The sequence below is a fragment of the Thermobia domestica genome, chromosome 18 (genome assembly GCF_964235325.1).
Source record: "Thermobia domestica chromosome 18, izTheDome1.hap1.1, whole genome shotgun sequence".
Taxonomy (NCBI): Eukaryota; Metazoa; Arthropoda; class Insecta; order Zygentoma; family Lepismatidae; genus Thermobia; species Thermobia domestica.
In genome coordinates this window covers 178552679-178576948 of record NC_137471.1, presented here as the reverse complement: position 1 = coordinate 178576948, position 24270 = coordinate 178552679, and the positions used below count along the sequence as shown (strand labels likewise).

General features: G+C 34.3%; 1 protein-coding gene across 2 annotated transcripts in view; it reads right to left on the bottom strand.

Moving 5' to 3' along the window:
* The window catches only part of LOC145675729 (uncharacterized), a 98336-nt gene that overhangs the window by 57583 nt on the left and 16483 nt on the right, over nucleotides 1-24270 (bottom strand). The window contains exon 2 of one of the 2 annotated variants that reach the window (XM_081746356.1): nucleotides 775-7122. The exons of the other annotated variant lie outside the window; for it this stretch is intronic. Within the exon in view, the coding sequence (XP_081602482.1) occupies nucleotides 6432-7122 (691 nt within the window). The 3' untranslated portion in view covers nucleotides 775-6431. Of the gene's footprint in view, nucleotides 1-774; nucleotides 7123-24270 lie in introns of those variants that run through there. 2 annotated transcript variants of the gene reach the window in all.

Here is a 24270-nt window from a genome sequence, read left to right as displayed (position 1 = left end):
ATAAAATCAGAATTTATTCCAATGCACACAATTGTGAATGAGCTCAACGATGAAGTGCCATTCCTTGCGGGCGTTCCTTGTACTGAGTGGAAGCGACACCACCAGTCAGTTCGCAGGAATTGAAAAAAACTTGGAATGTATATTGTAAAAATAATCATACTTGAATAGTAACATAGGATCTGGTAATTTAGATGAGACGATAGCACGAGCAGAAGAATTTGCGATGAAGCTCTACACCGACTCACAATAATATCGATCAATGCTGTATGTGACGATTTGGTCGGTTACAAAAACTGAGACCAACTTCCACCAACGAAGGATGTTCTAATGCCCAACATCAAGTGAGCACACCTTCAAACATACAGTTAGCGGCACGTCACCGACTCGAATATTGATTTCCTTAAAGTCGTACTTTTTGGTTGCAAACTACGGATGGAAAATTGGTGTCCAAATGGACCAGTCAGGAGTCTATGCCTAAAAGTTGCCCAGAATTAGTCTTGTACATGTAAACATGCGTGGGACACAAATAATTGCAAGCTTGTGCAGGCTTCAGTGGAATGTATGGAAATCTGTAACTGTAATGGTAACAAGTGTTATAACTTACTTATAAACACTTATGTACCAGAAAATGGTTCATCTGATGAGGATTTAAAAAAACTAAAGAAACATGTAATTTTGCGCAGACTTGATATGATAATGTAGAATACTATAATAGTTTTGCTTGTTTCCAGTAATTAGTAACTATTTAATGAAGTTCAATGTAATATTCTCATAAATTGCATACAAATAGAGTTATTGAGGTTTCTGCAAAAACATTTTTTTAGTGACCATTGAGAAAATACAGATCATTCTTGATTTTAGAAATACCCTTTAGGTGTACAACGATGTTATCAATCACCCTATATATCACCTGTAAATGGTGTTTGCCCTAACTTAATACATCTTTACATATGTTCTTACCTTATTTATATTTTCTTCTTTTTCATTATGGTAAGATAAACAAATTTGTTAAAGAAATAAGGAATTATTTTCAAAGACCGGTGGAAATACTGCACACAAATAAAGTTGAAAAATCTGAATCAACTTGAATATGAGCTGTAAATGGATTTTAACACTATAAAAGATATCTCTACTTACCTCAAAATTTTGTGATCCTTAACACACGTTAGTATCAAGTGACCGGAAACCTAGAAATGATCATGACAGTGCAGGAGAGCTCAAGGGAGAAGGGTGAGAACTGTTTTTCAAATATTGGGGAAAATATCAGCTTTTATCTCGGAAACAAAACCTTTATTGACTGACGTGAGCTGAAATTCAGTGGTGCCATTCGGAGCATCAGCATTCCAATCAAAGTGCATTTTGCTTCAAAATTACCTCGCTGTACGGCTGTTTTTGGAAGTAAATGTAACAATATTGGTACCATTGGAAAGATTATTTAATGTTCTACACAGTTAATTAGAGATGTTTGATTTCACATCGAAACTCATTGGGGAGATACTTAACAAGAAAGAAAACATTAATTACAAAATATGTCAGTTTTTAATGTTTAAGTTACATTTTCCGAAAACCCATTGGGTCTATCAAAGCATGAATAGACAAAAGCGTAAAGCACACCTTAGGGATGAAACCGGAAAAAGAAATTCATTAATTTCATGATTAGATTCGGAGTTATGTTCTTTATTTGAAATACTCATTTTTTTAGCTTTAGTAGAGGAGGGAGGGGGTGTACGGGAGGACCTTCCGCTCACATCAAGCGACCAGCGGTCAAGAAATGATAAGGATAAGGGACTTGATAATTTAAAACCACCGGTTGCTTTTACTCTCTCGGGCTGATCCAACTTCTTATTTTGGAGACTTTTTCCAGATTCTTCCTCGCGACTAATACGATTTATTAAATGGTGTGTGTTTATAAAAAAAGGAGTGACAATTATCGTCTATGCCCTCCCAAAATGTCGTCGCTGGTGGTGAGGATTTTTGCCTTCTAAATCCACGATTTGCTTGGGACGAAGCTTAAATTTTAATGAAGTAACTTAAAATTTTGGCATTCCTAATAGATACCGTTTATTATTATTTTCGTTTCGTGTTATTAATGACTAGAATAGCCTTCTAGACTTCTAGAGTGTGTCTATACACTGTAATCAGCCCCAAAATGACGTCGCTTTACTGCTATTGAAGGAGCAGGAAACCTCAAAGCTATGTAACTTGTCATTTGAAAAAGCTATTATTCCGGTTTCAATATCGATCTCAATACAGGGAGAAAACCGTAAGGGATATCAAGAAGCGGTTTTCTGGAATTGATTCGCCATCGCAAGAATAGGTCCCATTTTCTCTGTTAACGCTTTTCTGAAACCGGAAGTGGAAGAAATCAACCTTTTACCGTTTCAACACAGATTACCATAAATGAGATGAAATCTTTAAGTTTTACGCCCCACGATTATGCCGGCTAGGCTAAAGGAGACGGTGATGATGAGGGATGAGTGAAATGGTGGAATGAAGAAAGTGGGAGGAAACGGGAGAACCCCGAGAAAACCCACGAGCATGGTGTTTGTCCACCACAAAGTTCACTTGGCGGGGGCTGGGATCGAACCCGGGACCCCAAGCACCAGGGGTGAACGCTCTACCACTGAGCCACCGCGCCCCGCAACACAGATTACCATAGTAACAGATAGCGACAGGTAGTTTTCTAGAATTAATTGAGCATCTGAAGAAAGTATACTTTCTTCACTCTCTCTCTATTAAACCTTAAATGATAAAGAAATTACTACTGCTTTTATTGTCCGTATTGATCCCCATTGAGATAAAACTGAAAGATATTTATGAGAATTGGTTTTCTGTGATCGATTCAAGGTCCAAAGGATCCATCCCATCTTTGACCAATTTAAATAGAAAGTAGTCAAAGTAGACAGTTTCTGGTTTTAACGATAATCTCGAAAGAGCAAAAATGGATATAGATATATTTCTTTTACTCTTATCTAGTGATGGGCAGTGGGAATATTCCCGGTGGGAAGGAATTTAAAAATGGTAATATTCCCGGGTTTTTTCCCTGGCCTATAAATTCCCGGGAAGGAATTTATTTCCATTTCTTTATTTTATCTTCCAAATTATAAGAACCATATCACTTATTACTTTATTTTAATATATTATGATTTACTTCTAGGTTTTAAAGGATTTGGAAATTAAAAAATTTAAAATTATTTGACGGTATTTTATATAATTAATAATATGATTTTTAAGTTCCATTTCCATTTGCACTAAAAATAGGGTAATTGTTTAGTGTTGGAGGCCAAAACTAGCCAAAAGTAGGAAGATTTACAGAAGAAATGAGTTGATAGTAATGTTCAAAAAGTCAAGAAAGTATCGAACATATTTCTTTAAGGCAGTAGGGGATTTATACAAAACGGAATGGCAAGTGGAAGTGATTTATGTGTGAAAAGAAAGTGAATTGTTGCTAACGAAGATAGAAAACACGTGCCATAGGGGGCTCTAATCCGCCTCCATTCGCTAACGCTCGCTCTGCAATGCTGTCTGAATTTAACGTTAGTAACGTAATTCAACGTATGAAACCATAAAACAACCGCATCGGAATAGAATATCGCAAAAAATTAGGTGCAAAAGCTGGCCTCTAATGCTAACAGTCAAAATTAGCGAAGTATTAATTTACAAATGATGAAAAGGAACCATTTTGTAAAGTAATTTAGAATTATGCAGAACTACTACTGAAATACTATTTACAAACCCTGAACCGCCATTAGTAATAGACGTCGGTCTGTCTCCTTTCTCTGACTCGAATTTCTGAAGATGTACTCGGACTTCTTTTACATGTGAATTAACGTATGGAATTTCGAGAAGTAGGTAGAATGAAAGGCCGTGTATGGCCATGTTACGTGCTAAAATATAAAGATAAGTATCTTGCAAATTTTGTGAGTATAAATATGTATGCGCAAATGTTGATAAATTATTGAGACATTTATCTTCTAGCATTTATCCATTCTAATTGGTTTATAACATTTATAAATTTAATGTGTTTATAATATCAGTAATAGAGTCAAGTTGAGCAAATCCACTTACATATAAATTTAAACTGTTACTATATAATTTTTTCACACATTTGCCAGGTTTGTTAGTTGAAGTTTGGCGGTTTTGCCTTTAGATGTCCCTAGCAATATGTATACATTTCTATGATGCGGCATGTACGTCAATTGTTTCTCTAAACATTAACCTTCAAAAATACACAAGTCACATTCGGCCAACAGAATTGCGTCAGAGTTGTTTACCTCAGTGAATATGGCGAGTTTCGTTCCAAGTAAATCGCATTTGCGGCATGCATTGCTGTTCTTACTTCATCAAAAGAAAAAAGCAGCTGAAGCTCATACGGTGGTAGAAACCTACGGTGAACATGCTCCAGTGATTAGAACATGTGAGACATAGTTTCGTCAATTTAAAAGTGGAGATTTCGATTTAACAGACAAGGAATATCCCGGTGCCGCGAAAAAGTTCAAAGACGCGGAATCGCAGGCGTTATTAGATGAAGACCCAACCCAATCGCAAGCCCCATTAGAACAAACACTAAATGTGACTCGAGGAGCAATTTCCCAACGTTTAAAAGCCATGGGAAAGATCCAGAAGTATGGAAAATGGGTGGCAAACCAACTGACGGATAGACAAATGGAAAAGCGAAAAACCGTGTGTGAAATCCTGCTTCAACGGTTCGAAAGGAAATCATTTTTGCATCGAATTGTCACGGGGCACAAAAAATGGATTTATTTTGAGAACCCAAAGCGAAAAAAATCATGTCTTGCGCCTGGTGAAGCCGGCCCATCGACGGCAAGGCCAAATCGCTTTGGCCGTAAGAAAATGCTCTGTGTTTGGTCAGACCAGTGTAGTGTGGTGTACTACGAGTTATTAAGACCTGGTGAAACAGTGAATACGGATCGCTACAGACAACAAATTATTAATTTGAATCATGCGTTGATCGAAAAACGGCCGGAATGGGCCCGAAGACATGGCAAGGTTATCATGCAACATGACAACGCGCCGTCTCATACCGCTAAACTGGTGCAGGACACATTAAAAACACTTAATTGGGAAATATCACCGCACCCGCCGTACTCTCTAGACCTCGCCCCGTCGGACTATCACCTTTTCGCCTCGATGGGACACTCACTTGCAGAGCAGCGCTTCGCTAATTTTGAAGACGTCGAAAAATGGCTCGTCGAATGGTTTGGCTCGAAAGAGAAATAGTTTTTGGGGGATGGTATCCATGATTTGCCTAAAAGATGGGCAAAGTGTGTGGAATTAAATGGTCATTATTTTGAATAAAGAAATTGTGACATTCCCTGAATATTAAGTGTTTTCTTTCTCGAAAAAAAACGGCAAATTTCAACTAACACACCTGGTAATTGATAGAACATATTGTAAAGAAATATACATTTATGCGTACTCCCTAAATATAATAAAGTGTTAATAAAGTAATATAGTACTGTTCAGAATATATAGATTTTAAAGAATCCTCTGTGGACAACAGTAATAATATGCTGTGATATAAAAACTAATTCAACTTTGAAATCATAATATAGTAATAGAATGCAATTTTCTTTCTGATTGTACATAAATTCCCGGATAAATTCCCATTTTGGGAATCTTCCCAGGGAATATTCCTGAAAAATATCTTCCCGGGAATTTACCCATCACTATAAGCATGTGACTTTCTAAAATTGAATTACAATTAAACCCCTTGTCAACTCAATGCAATGTTCTGGTCAGTCGACTGTACGATTACGGAAGTGTTTACGTAATTCGTATTTACGAGCAAACACTTTTCCACATTGACTGCAAGAATGTGGACTGGCACCTGTATGAGTAATCATGTGTTTTTCCAAAGCCGACTTCCGATTAAACCCCTTACCGCACTGAATGCAATGATATGCCCCCTGACCTGTATGAATAACCAAGTGTTTTTTTTAATTACTTTTTGTAGCAAACGCTTTTCCACATTGAATGCAGGAATATGGTTTTTCACCTGTATGAGTAACCATGTGAATTTCTAAAACTGACTTACAATTAAACCCCTTACCGCACTCAATGCAATGCTCTGGCAATTCGCCTGTATGATTAAGAATATGTATACGCAATTCGTATTTACGAGCAAAAGCTTTTCCACATTGACTGCAGGGGCCGCGGTGGCTCAGTGGTAGAGCTTTCACCTCTGGTGCTTGGGGTACCGGGTTCGATCCCAGCCCCCGCCAAGTGAACTTTGTGGTGGACAAACACCGCGTGCGTGGGTTTTCTCGGGGTTCTCCCGTTTCCTCCCACTTTCTTCATTCCACCATTTCATTCATCACTCATCATCACCGTCTCCTTTAGCCTAACCGGTATAATCGTGGGACGTAAAACTCAACGATTTCATTTCATTTTTCACATTGGCGGCAAGATTATGGCCTTCCACCTGTGTGAGTGAGCATGTGTCTTTCCAGAAATTTCTTATAACTAAACCCTTTGCCGCACTGAACGCAATGATGTGCCCATGGGCCTGTATGAATAACCAAGTGTTTATTTAAATAAATTTTTGTAGCAAACGCTTTTCCACAATGAATGCAGGAAAATGGTTTTTCACCTGTGTGATTACGCATGTGCCTTTCTAAAACTGACTCACTACTAAACCCCTTGCCACACTCAATGCAATGATGTGGCCATTTGTCTGTATGAATAACCATGTGTTCATTTAAATCATCTTTACGAACAAAGGTTCTTCCACATTGAGTGCACAAAAATTGCCTTTCATTTCTATGAATAAGCATGTGTCGATTTAAACCAGCCTTCAGGGTAAACGTTTTTCCACACTGAGTGCATAAATATGGTCTTTTATCTGTGTGAAAAAGCATGTGCGTTTTTAAGTATGACTTGGTTCTAAACCTCTTGCCGCAATGGCTACAAGAGAGTGGCTTTTCACCCGTATGGATAAGCATGTGTTTTTTTAATAGATATAAATAAATGAAGGTTTTTCCACATTGAATGCAGGAATGAAGTGTATGTTCTATTTCCATTTCTATTGAAGTACGGTTTGGGAACCCGAAATTCTCGCATACCGGTTTGCAAGTATTTTGTAGACCATGGCTATGTGATCTGAAACAAAGTTATATGCAGTTCGTATAATGTCGGAAAAACACCTTGAGACTAGAAAAAAAAACAAATATTAACCTGTTATGAGTATTCCTCTATAAACATAGTAGTTTCCATTAGGGGGAATTACAGAAATTTAGGACTCACAAAATCGTAGGAAAATTTAAAACCTATATATTAAATACAAAATTATAACAATACAAATATAGTCTTATATCGAAACATTCTTTCAAGCCTCTCCGTCGTTAGGAGTTAAAATGTACACTCTTCCTTTGAGGAAAGGAATAGAGCAGTAGGAGATATTTCTTGTCCATTGTTACGTAATTAAAGGACTGCTCCTTTTCCTTCTCAATTTGTTGTTCGTAATAATATAACTGCTTCCATATTGAAGTTATTGAAAATAAGTGTGATATATCAAACACTTAGTATTTCCGCCAGAAAAAAATATTGCAAAAGAGAAGGTTAATTATTTGAATTTCAAATTTCAAATTTGAAGTTTTGCGTAGTACATGACAATGAATTTTGTATGTAGGTATTTTATTGTTCGCTGTCCTACATACAATTTTTTCAAATTGATGTATATGTGTTTTCCTTGCCACTCACAAATTACCTGAATTCAGTTCCAGTTTCTTATGACATTTGTAAATGGTTAGATGAAAAAACATGACGTTCAGAATATGTGTACACGATGATGTTAAATTTCATACACAAATATATCTATATGCTCTCACCTACTGAGAGGTTCAAAATGGGGACTTTCGCTCTGTATGAAACACATTTCCACATACAGTACAGTATTTATTCTGTACGAATTTACTTCGTAGAACTCACTGTATATAAGAAATATACTATAAATTAATCCACTGAAACAAAATTACTATAAACCATTGCCTCAAATTCCAGTTAAATAATGGAGTTTCCTTATTCTCGTTTAGCAGATAAATGACATGAATTCAATCATGTTAGAAACGAAGAACTGAAAATCTGTATTTTCCGTGATATTCGTTATACTTCTGGTTAGTATACACTATCGAGCATTTCTAAGCATATTTTAAGTTAAGAATGAGAATATAAATAGCATAGAAAACTAGGTAACAGAAACACATTCTCGTCACAGTGTATAATGATTTTAAAGACACTAATATTACTTATTATTATATTATTACAAAAGTGGAGACTTAAATAAAGAAGACAAGAAATAAAAGAACAAGACATGAAACTCACAAAAAAAATTAAAGCAACTACGCACAGTTCTACATCAATTACACAAATTAAAAGAAAAAGCTAATTAAAATTCTTGCACATAATACTCTAATCCAATGATAGAAAGATAACATTAAGTAATGATATATATATATATATACATATATATATATATATATATATATATATATATATATATGTATATATATATAGTACACTGGTTGTGGAATCTAAGATGCATACGATTCTGAAATAATTGAGATGTTTGAAACATGTAAGAATTAAAAAAATCGAAATATGAATCGACCGTTACTTCATCGTTCACTTTTCGTTTCTATAAAGTATCCGTCAAACATTTCTATGACTCTTCTCGACAGGATAGTATCGTTTCTCCCTTGCTGTCACCCATGGTATGAATTTAAAATATTACAAATTCTCCATATCATTTCACCACTAGATTCCTATTTTCTGATAAGTTAAACAGTACTCCTGGATTATGTAAAAAGAATGTATTAGTTGTGTCAATCATAGTACGAAGATCAAAGACAGAACGCAACAAGATCAAAGCAAGGAAAAGTATTAGATGTAAACTACTTTGGCCCTCTCCACAAAAACTCAATGTATCGTTATATTTCAAGAAGTTTCTCCATGGTATAATAGAAAAGAAAATGGTATCCAGATTAGAGGGTTCTCAGATCGATTCCCACTGAAGCCACTCGGTTTGTTTTGTTCACCGTGGTAGATTTTTTATTATCCTATCATACGAGAAAAGAAAATTTTGTAAAACAATATTTTCCTTTGGCACGCACATTAGCGCTAAAGAATATTTTCATTTCTAGCTGTCCAAAATGTGGACAATAAGCTAGTGAATAGAGTTTATGGGTTCCTTTATAAACAATATCCAAGGTGTTATCGACAGTAACGCTCTACATTATAGACCCTAGAGTCGCAAGTTCAGTTTCGGACGAAAACTGTCCTCTTTTTCATTTTTAGAACGTTAAAAGAAGGTAAGGGAAAGGCATATAGCTGTAGCTAGTGAAAGGAATAGAAGAGATATATAAATGGCTCTTATTTTACACATGGACATAATAATATTATTATGTTCATCAAATTACAAATAGAACTATTATGTTATGACAACAAGAAATGGGGTACATATATTAGTTAGCTGGTAGCAGTATTGAATTTTGTTTGGCCATTTTTCTGCATAGGAAGATGAGACGACATACTGAATAAATAATTCTTCGACTAGGGTTATAATTTAGATCACTATTTATATATTCCTTTAATGTTCTATGAACTGTATGTAAAGCGCTAAACCTAATAATAATTTTATGACGTAAATTACGAGTAAAATTCTACGATTGTGGAACTGTGTGAATTGTCACAAAGCACAAACTGCGATCGAAATAACTAGAGCAAGTAATGTATATCTCTCATATCAAATCAAGTAGTTTTCCCCTTCTCTTTATTCCTTGTTCAAAATTTGATAAGATGGGTGTCTGAAGATCTGAGGTCTATGGATCGATTCCCGCTCATGGCATACCAGTTTTGTTTCTTCAGCACAAGTATAAAATATAACACAAAATAAAAATACTTACGCGTCACACAAAGTCTAGAGGTCAATTGACTAAAGCTAAGGTACATTACGTGACTTTATTTATTTATTTAAATCCGCTGACTCCAACAGAAGAATCCCGATTACAGGAGTCTTACATAAAATATTACATCTATGTTATCAATTTAAACCAAACCCTAGAATAAAAAGATACAAAAAATACAAAGAAACACACACAAAAAAAATACAAACACGCACAAGAATGCCAACATACATAAGTATTCATGTTTCGCGACCTATTACCATTATCTCCTACTATCATGTACTGCAATTTTCGGACAGCGGTTTACATATACTCCTAATTTACATAAGTTTCCACCAAATTACAATAATTTTTCACTTTACAACTAAAATCCAAATCACATATTTTTACTAATTTGTTGTATGCTTCACACATTGCAAATAATGGTGAATTTTTATATCCTACTGTTTTGGGTGTTTTATTTACCAAAATATACCTATTTCTTAATTTACATGGGGTAGCGTTAAAGCATATTCTTTCCAAAAACGTACTATCATCAATTAATTCATTGATAATTTTATATAGGAACATTTGCTGAGCTACAATCCTTCTGTTTGTTAATTTGACATAGTAAAATTCCTTTAATAACCACATATACGATATTTTTCTCTGATATGATGAAACAATGTTTTTTTGAAATATAAGTATCTCAAACATTTCTTTTGTATTACTTCAATTTCATTTCTTTTGTGACTTACAACTTAGTGACCATACTATTGATGCATACTCTAATTTGTTTCGAAGTACTTAAGTATAAAATATTTCAATAACTGATATATCATGGATATTTTTGTACTTCTTATAATAAAACCTAACATTCGATAAGCATTATTTGTTAGTTATCAATATGAGTTTTAAATGACAAGCTATTATTAAAATATACACCTAAGTTTTTAATCTCATATTTCCTTTCCAATTCAACACCATTTAACTAATATTTACAATCAATATAGCTCCGCTTTTTAGTTATTATCATAAATTGACATTTTTGTAAATTAAGATACAACATGTTTTCAACACTCCAATTGTAGGCTTCCGTAATATCGGATTGTAACATATATTCATCATTCTTAGTATATATTTCTTTATACAATTTTAAATCATCGCGTATATTATACAGTTCGAATTTTTAATTTTAGACGGTAAATCATTTACATATATTAGAAAAAATAAAGGTCCTAAGTTAGAGCGTTGCGGTATGCCAGAAGTCATTTGATAGAAAGAAGACTGATCACCATTGTATGAAAATATTGTTTTCTATATTCAAGATACGATGCCACTAATTTTAAAAACAACAAACTCAAACCAAAATTTGACAATTAATTCAATAAAATATCATGATTAATTTTATGAAATGCCTTTGAGAAGTCAACGTATATAGTTCCACTCTATTTTGTTTATGGAATGTATCCTGTACATCTTCAACAAAATTAATCAGATTTGTAGCAGTTCATCTACCTGTAACAAATCCATGTTGGTTCTGATAAATAAAGAACTTAACGTGATTAAAAATACGTATATAGAGTATATATTCTAATACCTTGGCTGGAGCACAAATTATTGATATCGGTCGTTAATTTTCATTTTTCTCCACTCTTAAAGATTGGACTAATACGAGATATCTTCCAGGTACTTGGAAACATCTGTTTTTTAATCATTAAATTATATGTATAACATAAAGGACGCATTAAAACCTCCGAGCAACCCTTAATGTTATAAGGTGGTATTCCATCTATTCCACATGTTCTCTTAGGTTTTAAATTACGGATAGCGTTTTGATATTGTCACATTTACAGGATCTAATTTTAGTGTACTATATAATTGATATATAGTGTACTATATAATAATAGTTTCTGTCATTCACTTTGTAAGTTGATGGAACCGGCAGATATACAGCTTTATAATGAGTTGCAAAACCATTAACAATATCTTTATTAGTACAATATTCCCTGTTATCTAGAGTCATAACATTGGGAGCTACTTTCGTCACTTTCCTGTGTTTCATAAATGACCAGAATATACTTATATCATTTCTAATATTTAATTCTGACTCATTTACATATTTTTTATACGCTCCTCTGATCATTTGTTTCAGTTCTGACCTTACATTTTTTTACATCATTGTGCTATATACTGAGTTTTTCTTATGCTTCCCATAATATTCTTTCAATTTTACTAATTCAATAATTTCTTTCGGGAACCAACGTGGATATTTATTTTCCTTATTTAAAGAGTTTTTAGGGATTGTTATATCAAATATTGACCGTATTCTATTGTAAAAATATTCAACTGCCTCTTCTACATCATCTATTTTATCTAAGTTACTCGAATCTTCTGTTTGAATTCTATTATACATTTCATAAAAATTTGGTTTTCGAAAGTTGTATGCAATTTTTGGTTCACTAAGCCTACCACTTACTTTTGATTTAAGTTTTATATCTACAAGTAAAGCCGGATGATAAATATCAGATTTTACAAGAGCCTCCTCTTTATTTACTTCAATAGGAAGTTTTATATTTGCTAAAATTAAATCAAGGGTCTTTCCCTCACTATTTTTAACATTATTTATTAGCTTTAAATCGTAGAGATTTAAAAAGTCAGCCAACGCTTTATATAACGGCCCTAATTTTCTAATTTTATATAAGCCAACGCTTTACATAACCCCTAATTTTCGGTAAATTAAAATCTCCTACTATAAAAATATTATCATTTGCTAAATTTTTCATAATTTTATATTCCTCAAATACATTATTTGCTATTTTCACTTCACTGCATATTATCTGTCGCCTTACAGCAATCAATACGCCTCCCTCTTCCTTTCCAATCTTATCTTTTCGGTATACCTTGTACTGATTATTAAATAATTCTGCATCATATACGACTTTCTTTAACCAAGTTTCCGTCAGAATAATTATATTATATTCAACACTAGTTGCCAAAAGACCTTATTTAAATTCATCACACTTATTATTCAGCCTTCTAACATTTTGGTAGTAAATAGAAATCGAACTACCTTCAGACATTCTTTACATCAGTGACGAAATGTCTTCCTCTGATTTCAATACAAATGAACAATAAAAGAGTGGAAGGGTGTGTTATCTCTGTATAGGAATGCGAATATATATGAAAGACGCAATTAGAAATAATTATATTCTGTTGAAATAGTTCTATTCTGGAGGATTAAACACCTTTTCAACAAAGAAAGAAATATAACAATGGCAATACTTCACACAAAAGACATTTGTATTTGTGTGAGCATGAGAGAAATTTGTTTCTCTTGTTTAGAAATGTAAACAGGAAATAATGAATAACATTTCTCTTTGAGAATTTAAGGTAATAGTTATTTAACTATAAAATCTCATAAAATGCCTTAATGAAGAATATGTTAACAAGAACGTTTTCTGTACATAAAAGAAACAGCACATGACAAAAAATATAACTTCACTCATACCAGAAGTTCTGTAGTAAGCATAACAAAGAATTTAATTTCCCTGAGAGCTGTGAAAGAAACAAGAGTTTTGAATAGAGAAGAAAAATTAAACGTATGAAAATTTTCTCTTCCAACTACATTTGCTAAACAATGAAATCAAACTTTACTTTTAGCTTTTTACAATTGTACTGTGTAGGAGAAAAGGTGATTAAGGATGATGAAAATAAGTTATGAAACAACTGGTGGAACATAGAATGTGTGAATCAACAGCATTATGTCTACCGTAGATTCACACGAAAGGAGTCTTGCAACCAGAAGTGAGGGCACTACCATACAAACCCCATGCTTCCCATGACTATGCCAGAAAGGGAAAAGAGGTATATAAGTCAGGCCTTGTTACTCAGGAGACACTAAAATTGCGACTAAGTTATTGTAAAATACTGAATCCTTTGTAATTGACACTATATATTTTATCGGTCTTGTCCTATTTTCTTGTCCTTGTCCTTGTCCTGATATTCTAATCTCTTATAATTTACAAGTTAATGAATTCATTTGTGTGTGGTTCAATTTTAATTTGCTAATACGGTTGTAGATAGTATGCAAAAACTTAACAGTAAGGCAAGTTGCGGCAAAAAGGTGTCAAGAATGGATTTGTATAACCCCTAACAGTAGGCAAGATACCGTAGCTACTATTTAGGCACAGACTACCACTTAGAGAACACGTATTTTAATCTTGATTTGGTGTTTGTTTTTAAAAATATGATAAGATTTTTTTTCATATTTGAGCATGTCACATTTGCGTTTGCACATCTTCATCTTGACACACGTTTTGCACCCATTTGCTTACAGAAAGACATTTAAAAAAGCCATATATATTTGACAGAAATATCCTCTAGCAGATGCAGAGTTTTGTTTACATAATTATCAAACATGTAAATTTATATTCTGAGAACAGCGTGAACGTATGAAGAAGAATTTGAGTTAGTTAGAAGTCTGTAACGACCCCTTCCACCTAACACAACCAAACGAATCCAAATCGAGAGTAAAATAATAATAATAATAGTAATTACAATAGATTTGAAGTGGATCAGAATTGTCTGGCAGAAAGGACTTGATAGTATGGATAATCCTTTTCTAGTCAGTGACACGTCAGTGTTATGATCTAGTACTCCTTGTTTGCAAAAATACAAAAAGGACAAATAACTAAAATATATATAAAGAAAATACCAAGTTTCAACTTTTGGATAACAAACTTTATTACAACAAGTAAGCGATTGTGCATATACACTAATTTGTTAGATTAATATATATATACACAAAGCAACAATCACAAAATATACATAATAATAATACAATTATATATAGTCTGATATCTCAAGAAATATTTAGCTCTCTTTGTTGGCAAAAATCGCTCAATCAGCATTCAATTCAAATCTATAATTATCCAGTTTAGAATAGTGATATAAAATGTCAATAACACTAGTTAACAAATTTAAACTTTTTGTTTGTTACATGAGAAAAATCACCTGATCTTAAAGGAACTTTTTGCGCTGAATTCGAATATGCACTCGGTTTCTCTCCATCACGTAGTTTTCCCGTAACAGAGGGATTTTCGGGAAATTCCCTCAAAAATTTCCCTTTTTCAGATATTTTATTCCCCTAGCTCCTGTCCCCTTACATATAGTAACATAGAAATTATACCTAAGTATACCTTGATTTATATTTAATAAACCCTAAAAGTTTCGTAAAAATCGCTTTGTTCTTTCTAGAGAAATAAATATATTTGTATGTATACTGTGTGCACTGTTTATTGCACCTGATAGTAATGCTTTCAGATCTCCTGAGTTGGGGTAAAAACGATTTGCTTTATTACTACAAACACAGACATAAAAATGAATATTTACAATAGTCAACAACGCACTTGTATTGCTGTAGTCAACAACATATCAGTGTACAGGAAAAGGCATGTTCAATTTTCAAGCTATTTCTCAATGCAAGATAATGTGTGCGTATGTACGGATATAAATGGGTTGATGGCGGAGCTAGGAATTCCTTACGTTCCAGAAGAATGAAGGTTATTTATCGACGCGTCATAGGTCAGCCTTAAAGCTGTCCTTTTACATAATGGAAATAAAATCCTTCTACACCACTTGCGCACTCGGTGAAGATTAAGGAATCCTATGACACCATGTCAACTTTGCTAAATTTTATAAATTACAAGGACCATTGTTGGCAAATATGTTATGATCTCAAGGTAGTTGGTATTTTATTAGGACTGCAGTGCGGTTACACGAAGTACCAATGTTTTTTATGTTTATGGGATAGCCGAGCTGATGACAAACATTATGAAGTGAAGGAATGGGAACCTAGAGTGAATTACGTACCTGGAGAATGCAACGTCAAATACGCTCCTTTGGTAGATCCTAATAAGATATTACTACCGCCACTTCATATCAAGTTAGGACTTATGAAAAACTTTGTCAAAGCCATGGACACATCTGGTGAAGGTTTCAAGTATTTGCGAGATAAGTTCCCTAACCTGAGTGATGCTAAGATTTCAGCGGGAGTGTTTATTGGTCCCCAAATTAGGAAATTAATGCTTGATGATAGCTTTGACAGCAAGTTTTTTTCCAGCTTTTTTCTCTCAAACAAGTAAACGATTCAGAAATACACTATTCTTACAAAACTTTCTTATAATAGTGAAACCACAAGAGACTTCCAAGCACAAAGCACAATTATAACTTATTACTCTTCGTTGGAACACACTTCCAATTTGCCCAATGCTGACTACTTGGACAAACAAGCAAAGGAACTGCTCAAGCTACATACCAATATAGACACAACTCAAGACGGAGTTCCGCTCTATGCGAATCATAAAGGAAAAATCAGCGACCACAGGAGGACACGCTGATTCGAAGCTTCGCGGAAGAAGCCACGACAACCTCTAACGCAATAGCATTCCTTATTCTCATTTAAAAGAGCAGTCTATTTTTTCTTTTTTTTTTAAAGAACAAATCCAAATAAGCGATACAATTCTTTTAAACCATATTTCTAGTAAACTATTAAAGAACCTGGTTTTGATAATGACACATAAAGACTAAATATCTAATCCTTTTCACAAAATATCAATTATCTCTCTTTTTAATTCTTCCATATAAAGAATACTTAGAACGAGTCCATCTTTTCACAGATAACAGGAAGGTCCAAAGACGATTCGTTACATGTCACTTTAATTACATTTAACGGACATTAATAAAAGCTAGTCAGTTTATAAGAAGAATGTTTGAGGGGATATGTGTCGATAATTATTAATCGAAAAAATAAACATTACGAGCAAAAGTGAAAATATGCTATGTAGTAATTGAATAGGAACTATTATGAAAATTTACAATAAATGACCACGAGATTAGAACACTGTTCCTTTAATAGCTATACACTACTTCCATCTTATGAGCTACTCCTACTTGCCTACCTTTATCAATGCATATCTGACGCCGATTTGGTGTACTTTAAATCATTTTCCTTTTTTATGATCTATTCCCCCAGCATGCACAACATTTTGCGTGCTGTGTCGCAAACACAATTACTTCCAAATTAAAATTCATTCAAATTTAACCATCCACATATGCAAGCTTTTCCTAGTTAGTTACAGTAGGCAGAGTGTACCTTTTCATCGCGTATTCGTTCATTTTGCATAGAGTGATCAGAATGTACCGTTAAGCCTTGTAACAAGATCTCTATTTACGTATCTATCTATATTTCTATATTATTATTATTAAATAAATAATAGCAGCAAGACCTTTTATACGATATTAGAGTCTTATGTTTCCTTTTATTTCTGGAAGATGATTAGTCGAAACCATTAGATCACAAATACATTTCAAATATCCTTCTTAGTGAATTCAACTACATCTTCATGATAATCCTATCAATAACTAATCAACAAACCTTTTCTTTTCTTTTTCAATATACCTATTTCTGTTCAATTATTGCGCCTCTGATCATATACCTAAAACAGGTACAGATTGATAATATGATAATATTATTTACATCGTTATATAAATTGTCGCTCGAACGGGAATTACGTAACAGTAATACTGTGAAGGAAAGAACCCTGGATTAAAATGTTTCCAAATATTGATCTTTTGAATAGCCCTCGTATGAATTTAAAATTGCATTCATACAATTATTTTTCTTCTCTTATCCTTATATATATATATATTCATATTACAATATTATATTCTTTTATATGTAGTCTTAATCATACTTTCATATATTAATAACGTCAAAAAAATATCGTCGATAGGACTATTCAGTTATCTATTCCTTTCCGTATTAAATAATATAATATTACCTTTATCTATATTTAACATATTTATCCATGTTCTAGCAACATTATTTATAAATAACGATAATCATCTTATTAGATGTTAACAAAGATCAGAAGGCAAGATCATATGCAAAGATTCTATCAATCACAACACATAAAACAGGTACAGATTGTATAATAGCGAATTATGATCTGCAATTAATATACAATTGTTATAATATTTTAATTAGGATAAGACAAATAGAATTCGTTTACGTTTACTTTCGCCTTCTTATATGTTACTATAACTTATGAAATTAACAAAACAACAACAAAAGAAAATAATCGTACTATCTACACAAAACAAAATGGAATAGATTTTGAGTTAAGATTAATGTCATGAAATCCAACTAAGCATATTCGGTTCTTCTATTGGAACATAAATTAACAACAACAAAAATATTTAAGTCAATATGTATATTTCATAATCATTTCATATTGAATTAATTATAGATGAGCTTTTAAAGAAACAAATAAATTATTTATAATTTCTACCGAACATCACATAACCGAATGAAATCATACGTATACTTTTAATTGCTCCTTTCTTCTTATGAAGACAAGTTTCTTCTGATATTGTCTAATTTACGTTAGCAGCCTGAAGAGCGTGGGTAAATAGCACACGCATCCTAGGACGTATTGTTACCACAATTACCTTAGATAATGTTGCCATTGCAACCATAACAACATCATGAAGTAGATAATTCTGTAAATTATGAAGCAGCAAGAGTTCTATGGTACACACTTCTCCTCTGCTCTCAGAAAACAAGTATCGGGAATCACAGTCACGTACTCCCATAGTTCGTTTGAAATTTAATTCGAACACTGAGCCACCACTATCGCTGTACAACGCTAACGTTGGCAAATCTGTAAACTTAACATGAAGAACGGAAGTCCCAGGTGGATCGGCATCTGTCATAGTTCTTAGAAGTTTCCCATTGGTGAGATCATACATTAAAATATGCCCCTTCGCAAAGCCAACCAGAATTCTGCTACAATCATAGTTGAAGCAGAGACTTGACACAGATCCATATTCCTCTCCAAGCGCAGTTGTTCCTAAACACCATTTCAAGGTTTGGGTAGCATCAAACACCAGGACCAAACCATGGGACGTGCCAACGACGATCATGGTTGTAACTACCATTGCTGATGGCTGGCCACCGTTGACTCGTTCGCTTTCGGACATTAATTGCGATGATATTTCTTTTAAAATTAGATGTCTCAAGATGGCGTCATATGAAGTAGCACCGCTAAGGCTTCTTCTTTTCTTCCTCTCGGAGGAACGCCGACTTCTGGCATCAGAGCTTCCTCGGGAGGTAAGCGATAAAGTTTCACTACTTTCTTGAACGTAGCCAGTCTCTTCGACTTGTTGCAAAGGAGAAGAAACTTCATAATCACTGAGGGATCCTTGGTCGTCCAGTTCGTTCAAACTGCTTTCCAGTGTTAGAGGTTTATCAACTGGTGGAATGTCATATTCTGCAACATCCAGCTCTTCTATGTCTATATCAAGTGTTTCTGGAAGTAAATTAGCAGACAATTCTAAATCAACGCCCTCTTCGTTTTCCGCCATGTTTACGTTTCCTGATATATTTGGAGACTGTTGTACACTATGTGATGAGGTCCGTCCTACATTTTGATTAATTATTAAGTCTAACTTAGAATCAATTCGCTGCGTCAGTTGTTGAGTGATACCTTGAGACATCAGCTGTATTTGTTGACTTGTATTGAGTTTCATTTCTTCGACTTTCGTTGCTAGCTGTTGACTCGTATCAGTTTCATTTCTTCGACTTTCGTTGTAATTTCACTGACTTTCGTTGTAAGCTCACTGGATATTTGCTGCTTTAATTGCATAAACATATCCAAGATTTGGTTAGTATTTACCATTTGCGATACGGTTTCTTCTGTATTATCCGTCATTGACTTACCATCATTGTGCACATTGGCCATATTAGTCTTACGCTCAATTTTTCTTTCACTACGCAAACAAGTATAATTTAAGTTCATAAGTCTCTTGATATTAGAATTGAACCCTGTCTTTACTATGCTTCAAGACTTTTACAGGGTCCCGGGATTCGTCGCACCATTATATAACAAGATCTCTATTTATCTATCTATCTATATTTCTATATTATTATTATTAAATAAATAATAGCAGCAAGACCTTTTATACGATATTAGAATCTTATGTTTCCTTTTATTTCTGGAAGATGATTACTCGAAACCATTAGATCACAAATACATTTCAAATATCCTTCTTAGTGAATTCAACTACATCTTCATGATAATCCTATCAATAACTAATCAACAAACCTTTTCTTTTCTTTTTCAATATACCTATTTCTGTTCAATTATTGCGCCTCTGATCATATACCTAAAACAGGTACAGATTGATAATATGATAATATTATTTACATCGTTATAGCCTATCGCGTTTGAACATGTTTAGAGATGGTTCCATTGCATTAATGTAGGTTCATGGTAGAAGATAATTTGGAACGAACTTTGTTTTTCCTGATCCAAACAAACTTTTTATTCACTGATGACGGTTAATTTAAAAGAATGCACACAAAAAAATAAAATATATTTAATTCGTGCTATTACTTATTTATTTATTTTCAGCAAAATAAACAGAGGACTAAAATTGGCTACAGCATACCAGTCAGGTTCATTGTACAGTAAGGTTGTGTGGAATATTCACAGCAAGCCATTTACGAACATGTCACGAACACGGTGCTATGTAGAACTGATCGCTGCTTAGTGAAGTGATACCGGTCGCCAAAATATAGTTAAGCATTGTCTTTGAAGAAGGTCTTGCGTTCCTAGAACAATTCGTAAATGGGTGATGTTTATGCAGAGCAAGAAGATATGGATTAGGCAAAACCTCGGTGCTCAAAGTGGCCGGCCTCGAGAAACCTCTGTGAAACAGGATGCAGATGCGAAATAAGCCATTTTTTCATCGACAGATTTAGATGGATAAAGCAGTAGAATATGGTTGTTCGTATGAAACAATTCGACGACTGAAATCTGCTAGATAGAAACTTGCACGTCCAATAAAAATTCACTTTTAAAAGAAGAGCGCAAGGAAAGGCGACTAGAAAATGAAATGAAATCTTTAGTTTTACGTTCCATGGTTATGCCTGTTAGGCTAAAGGAGACGGTGATGATGAGAAATGAATGAAATGGTGGATGAAGAAAGTGGGAGGAAACGGGAGAACCCCGAGAAAACCCACGAGCACGGTGTTTGTCCACCACAAAGTCTACACGGCATGAGCTGGGATCGAACCAGGGACTCAAGCACCGTGTATTAGAATCTAGTCATTTTTTTTTTCGACGAAAAAATATTCTATTCTGACCAACACTGAAGAGTAATATTATATCGACCACGTAGAACACGATATCAGTTAGAGCATGTAGTTCAAAATTGTCACTATGATCGAGTTTCAGCTCAATTTTGGGTTCTACGACAGCTGTGGATCCTAGCAACATCGTGCTAAATTCAAAAATGGAGTCAGTTGAAGCTATATTCAATTACTCCCATCGCTTCTCTTCTATCCTTTCAAAGGCGATTTCGGAAAACATAAATTCGTTTTAAGAACGACAATAGTGCTTAACATGCATCAAGACAGAGAACGGAATAGTTCGATGTTCACCATGAAATGATCTGCCTAGACTGGCCTCTCAAATCTGCTGATGTTAACCCCATAAAACATTTTTGAGCTCCCATGTCTCAAGAGTGGAAGATACGTCCAAAGGAACTAACTTTTTCACGCTCAGGTTGTGGAATACTGCATATGGTATCCAGCCAAACTAGACCAATTATCAATTTTTGCGAAATTGAGTTAGTCATAACAAAATACAGGTAATTGTGGGACTTTTTATCTGAAAGTAATCCAGCTATACTGTTATTTAAATAGACACAATTTGATATAAATTTCTATGTAGTTGTGTTTTCCTGCAAATTGTAGTTCCTATTCATTTTCTTTTTCGTTTTTCACAAAACTTTAAAAATGCTGGTTAGTCTAGTCTGCCTGGATACCCTCTATTTCATGTAAACCATTTGAGTTTGTGGTGAAGAACACCGTGGTCGTGGATTGTTTCGGGCTTCCGTTAATTCCGACATTCTATGTTCAACAAGTTCTTTCACAATTTATTTTCATCATCCTTCATCACCATTTTACCCTACCCAGCAAAGCCTAAAGAAAAGATTAATTTCATTGTTAAGCAATTGTAGTCCCCAGAAAAAACTTTCATTGTTCAATTTTTCTTTCTTATTCAATCACCTTGTTCATTTCACAGATCTGAGGCAAAACAATTCTTTGTTTTGCTTATTTCTATAAATTCCAGTAGAAATTCTGGCAAGAAAGAAGTTATACATTTTGTTTCGTATTGTGTCTTTTATATATGGGAAGCATTCTTGTTTACATATCCTTCATGAAGGTATTTTATGATATTTTGTAGTTAAAGAACTATTACATCAAAGTATCAGAGAAAAGCTTTTACTTTATATCATTAATTCTTGTCGATATTTTTGAAATCGAGAAACGAATTACTTCCCATGCTCATACAAAAATGTTACTTTTCTGTAAAGTATTACCAATGTTTTATTCCTATCTCTAAGAATGAGCTCAATCCTTCAGAACAGAACTATTTCAACAGAACACAGTTACTCTGGTTACGTCTTTCATATATTCTTGCGGTCTGAGACAAAGATAATATATCTTTCCATTATTTATTGTTTCTTTAAATGTAATGAGTTTTCAGTGTCACGTAATGACACCTAGCTTTCGTTCGATGGACCTCCAGGCTTTATCACGCGTAAGCATTTTTATTTTACCTTTTTTAGTTGTGCTGAAGAAACAAAAATGGTACGCCGCGAGCGGGATTCGATCCATGAACCTGAAGACCTTCAGACCACTTTGTTATCCAATACTCCACCAGGTATTATAGACAGAAAGGGAAAACTGATCGAGAGACCTACTCACATTAGTCTGTCATTTTGGTTTGATCACTGTCCGTGTGTGAATTTACATAGCTTAATCGTAGAAATTTACTGGTAATGTGGTCAATAAATTATTATTAGCTTAGCGTTTCATACACATTTCGTAAAGCATTAAAGAAAGGCCACAATGTATAAATAGTGCTCTAAATTGCAACCTTAGTCTCAATAACTATTTTATTCAATGTTAACTCATCTTCTTGCGTAAAACAAGGCGTAAAAAATTCATTATTGTTACCAGTTAATAAATATCTATACTATATTTGCTGTTGTCATAAAATGATAGTTCTATTTGTAAATCCCTAAAGGTAATAATTCACCCTGTTTCAAAAAGAATCTAGGTATTACGAAGAATTATTTTGTCTAAACTATCGATTGCTGCGCCTCGTCTCGGCTATTGCAGAAACGAACACATAGTCTACTTTATATTGATAGCAGCTAGATGTCAGTTGTCTTCTGTTTTGCTTGGTAACCGTCATATGTTTAAAATGGTTACTCCGCAGCAGAAATAATTTTGTGTTCTCGAGTTTGCGAAGTGGAATTCCGTGATTACAGTGCAAGGACGTTTCAGGTAGAGGTAGCAAATTGATCGTTCCAACGGGTGGAACATTCGAAGATGGTATTGACAGTTTGTAGATACAGGATATGTATGTAAAGGAAAGAGTCTCGGCCGCCCTCGTGTTCCTGAAAAAAATTGCACGAGTTCAAACTGCTTTCCAACGTAGTCCTTCAAAATCAACTCGTCGTGCCAGTCGGGAGTTAGAAGTGTCGACAAAAACAATTTGGCGTGGTTTGAGATGTCGGTTGGTTATGAAGTCGTACAAGTTACAGCTTATACAAGCTCTGCGTCATGATGGGAAACGGAAACGTGTGGCTTGTTGGAACGAGTTTCTGGTTGTTATTGACAATGATACACTTTTGCACAACGCATAGTGTTCAGTGATGAAGTGACTTTCCGTGTTAGTGGTCAGGTAAATAAACATAATGTTCGAATTTGAGGCCTACAGAACCCACATGTAGTCATGGAACATATACGAGATTCGTCCAAAGTCAATGTGTTTTGTGCGATATCCCGATCGTCTGTTCACGGCCCATTCTTCTTTAATGGAAACACGGATAAGAGTTAGCAGTATGTCGCTATGTTACAAAACTGGCTGTTTCCGAGGCTGCACAAAGACAACTTCATCTTTTAACAAGACGGGGCACCCCCTCACTGGAGTGGCCAAGTGCGTGAATATCTGAATAAAAATCTGCCAAACCGTTGGATTGGTCGTCAAGGAAGGGCGACTTAGCATGTCTCAGCTGGTCTCCGCGGTCAACCGATTTGTCACACTGTGACTTCTTCCTGTGGAGTTTCTTTAAATACGTTTATGTACCACTACTCCCACAGAACCTGAAAGAGTTGAAGAACCGGATCCGTACTGAAATAACATCAGTGACGCAGGACATGCTTGCCCGAGTATGGAAGGAATTTGAGTATTGATGTGATATTGTTCCTATCGCTGATGGAGGA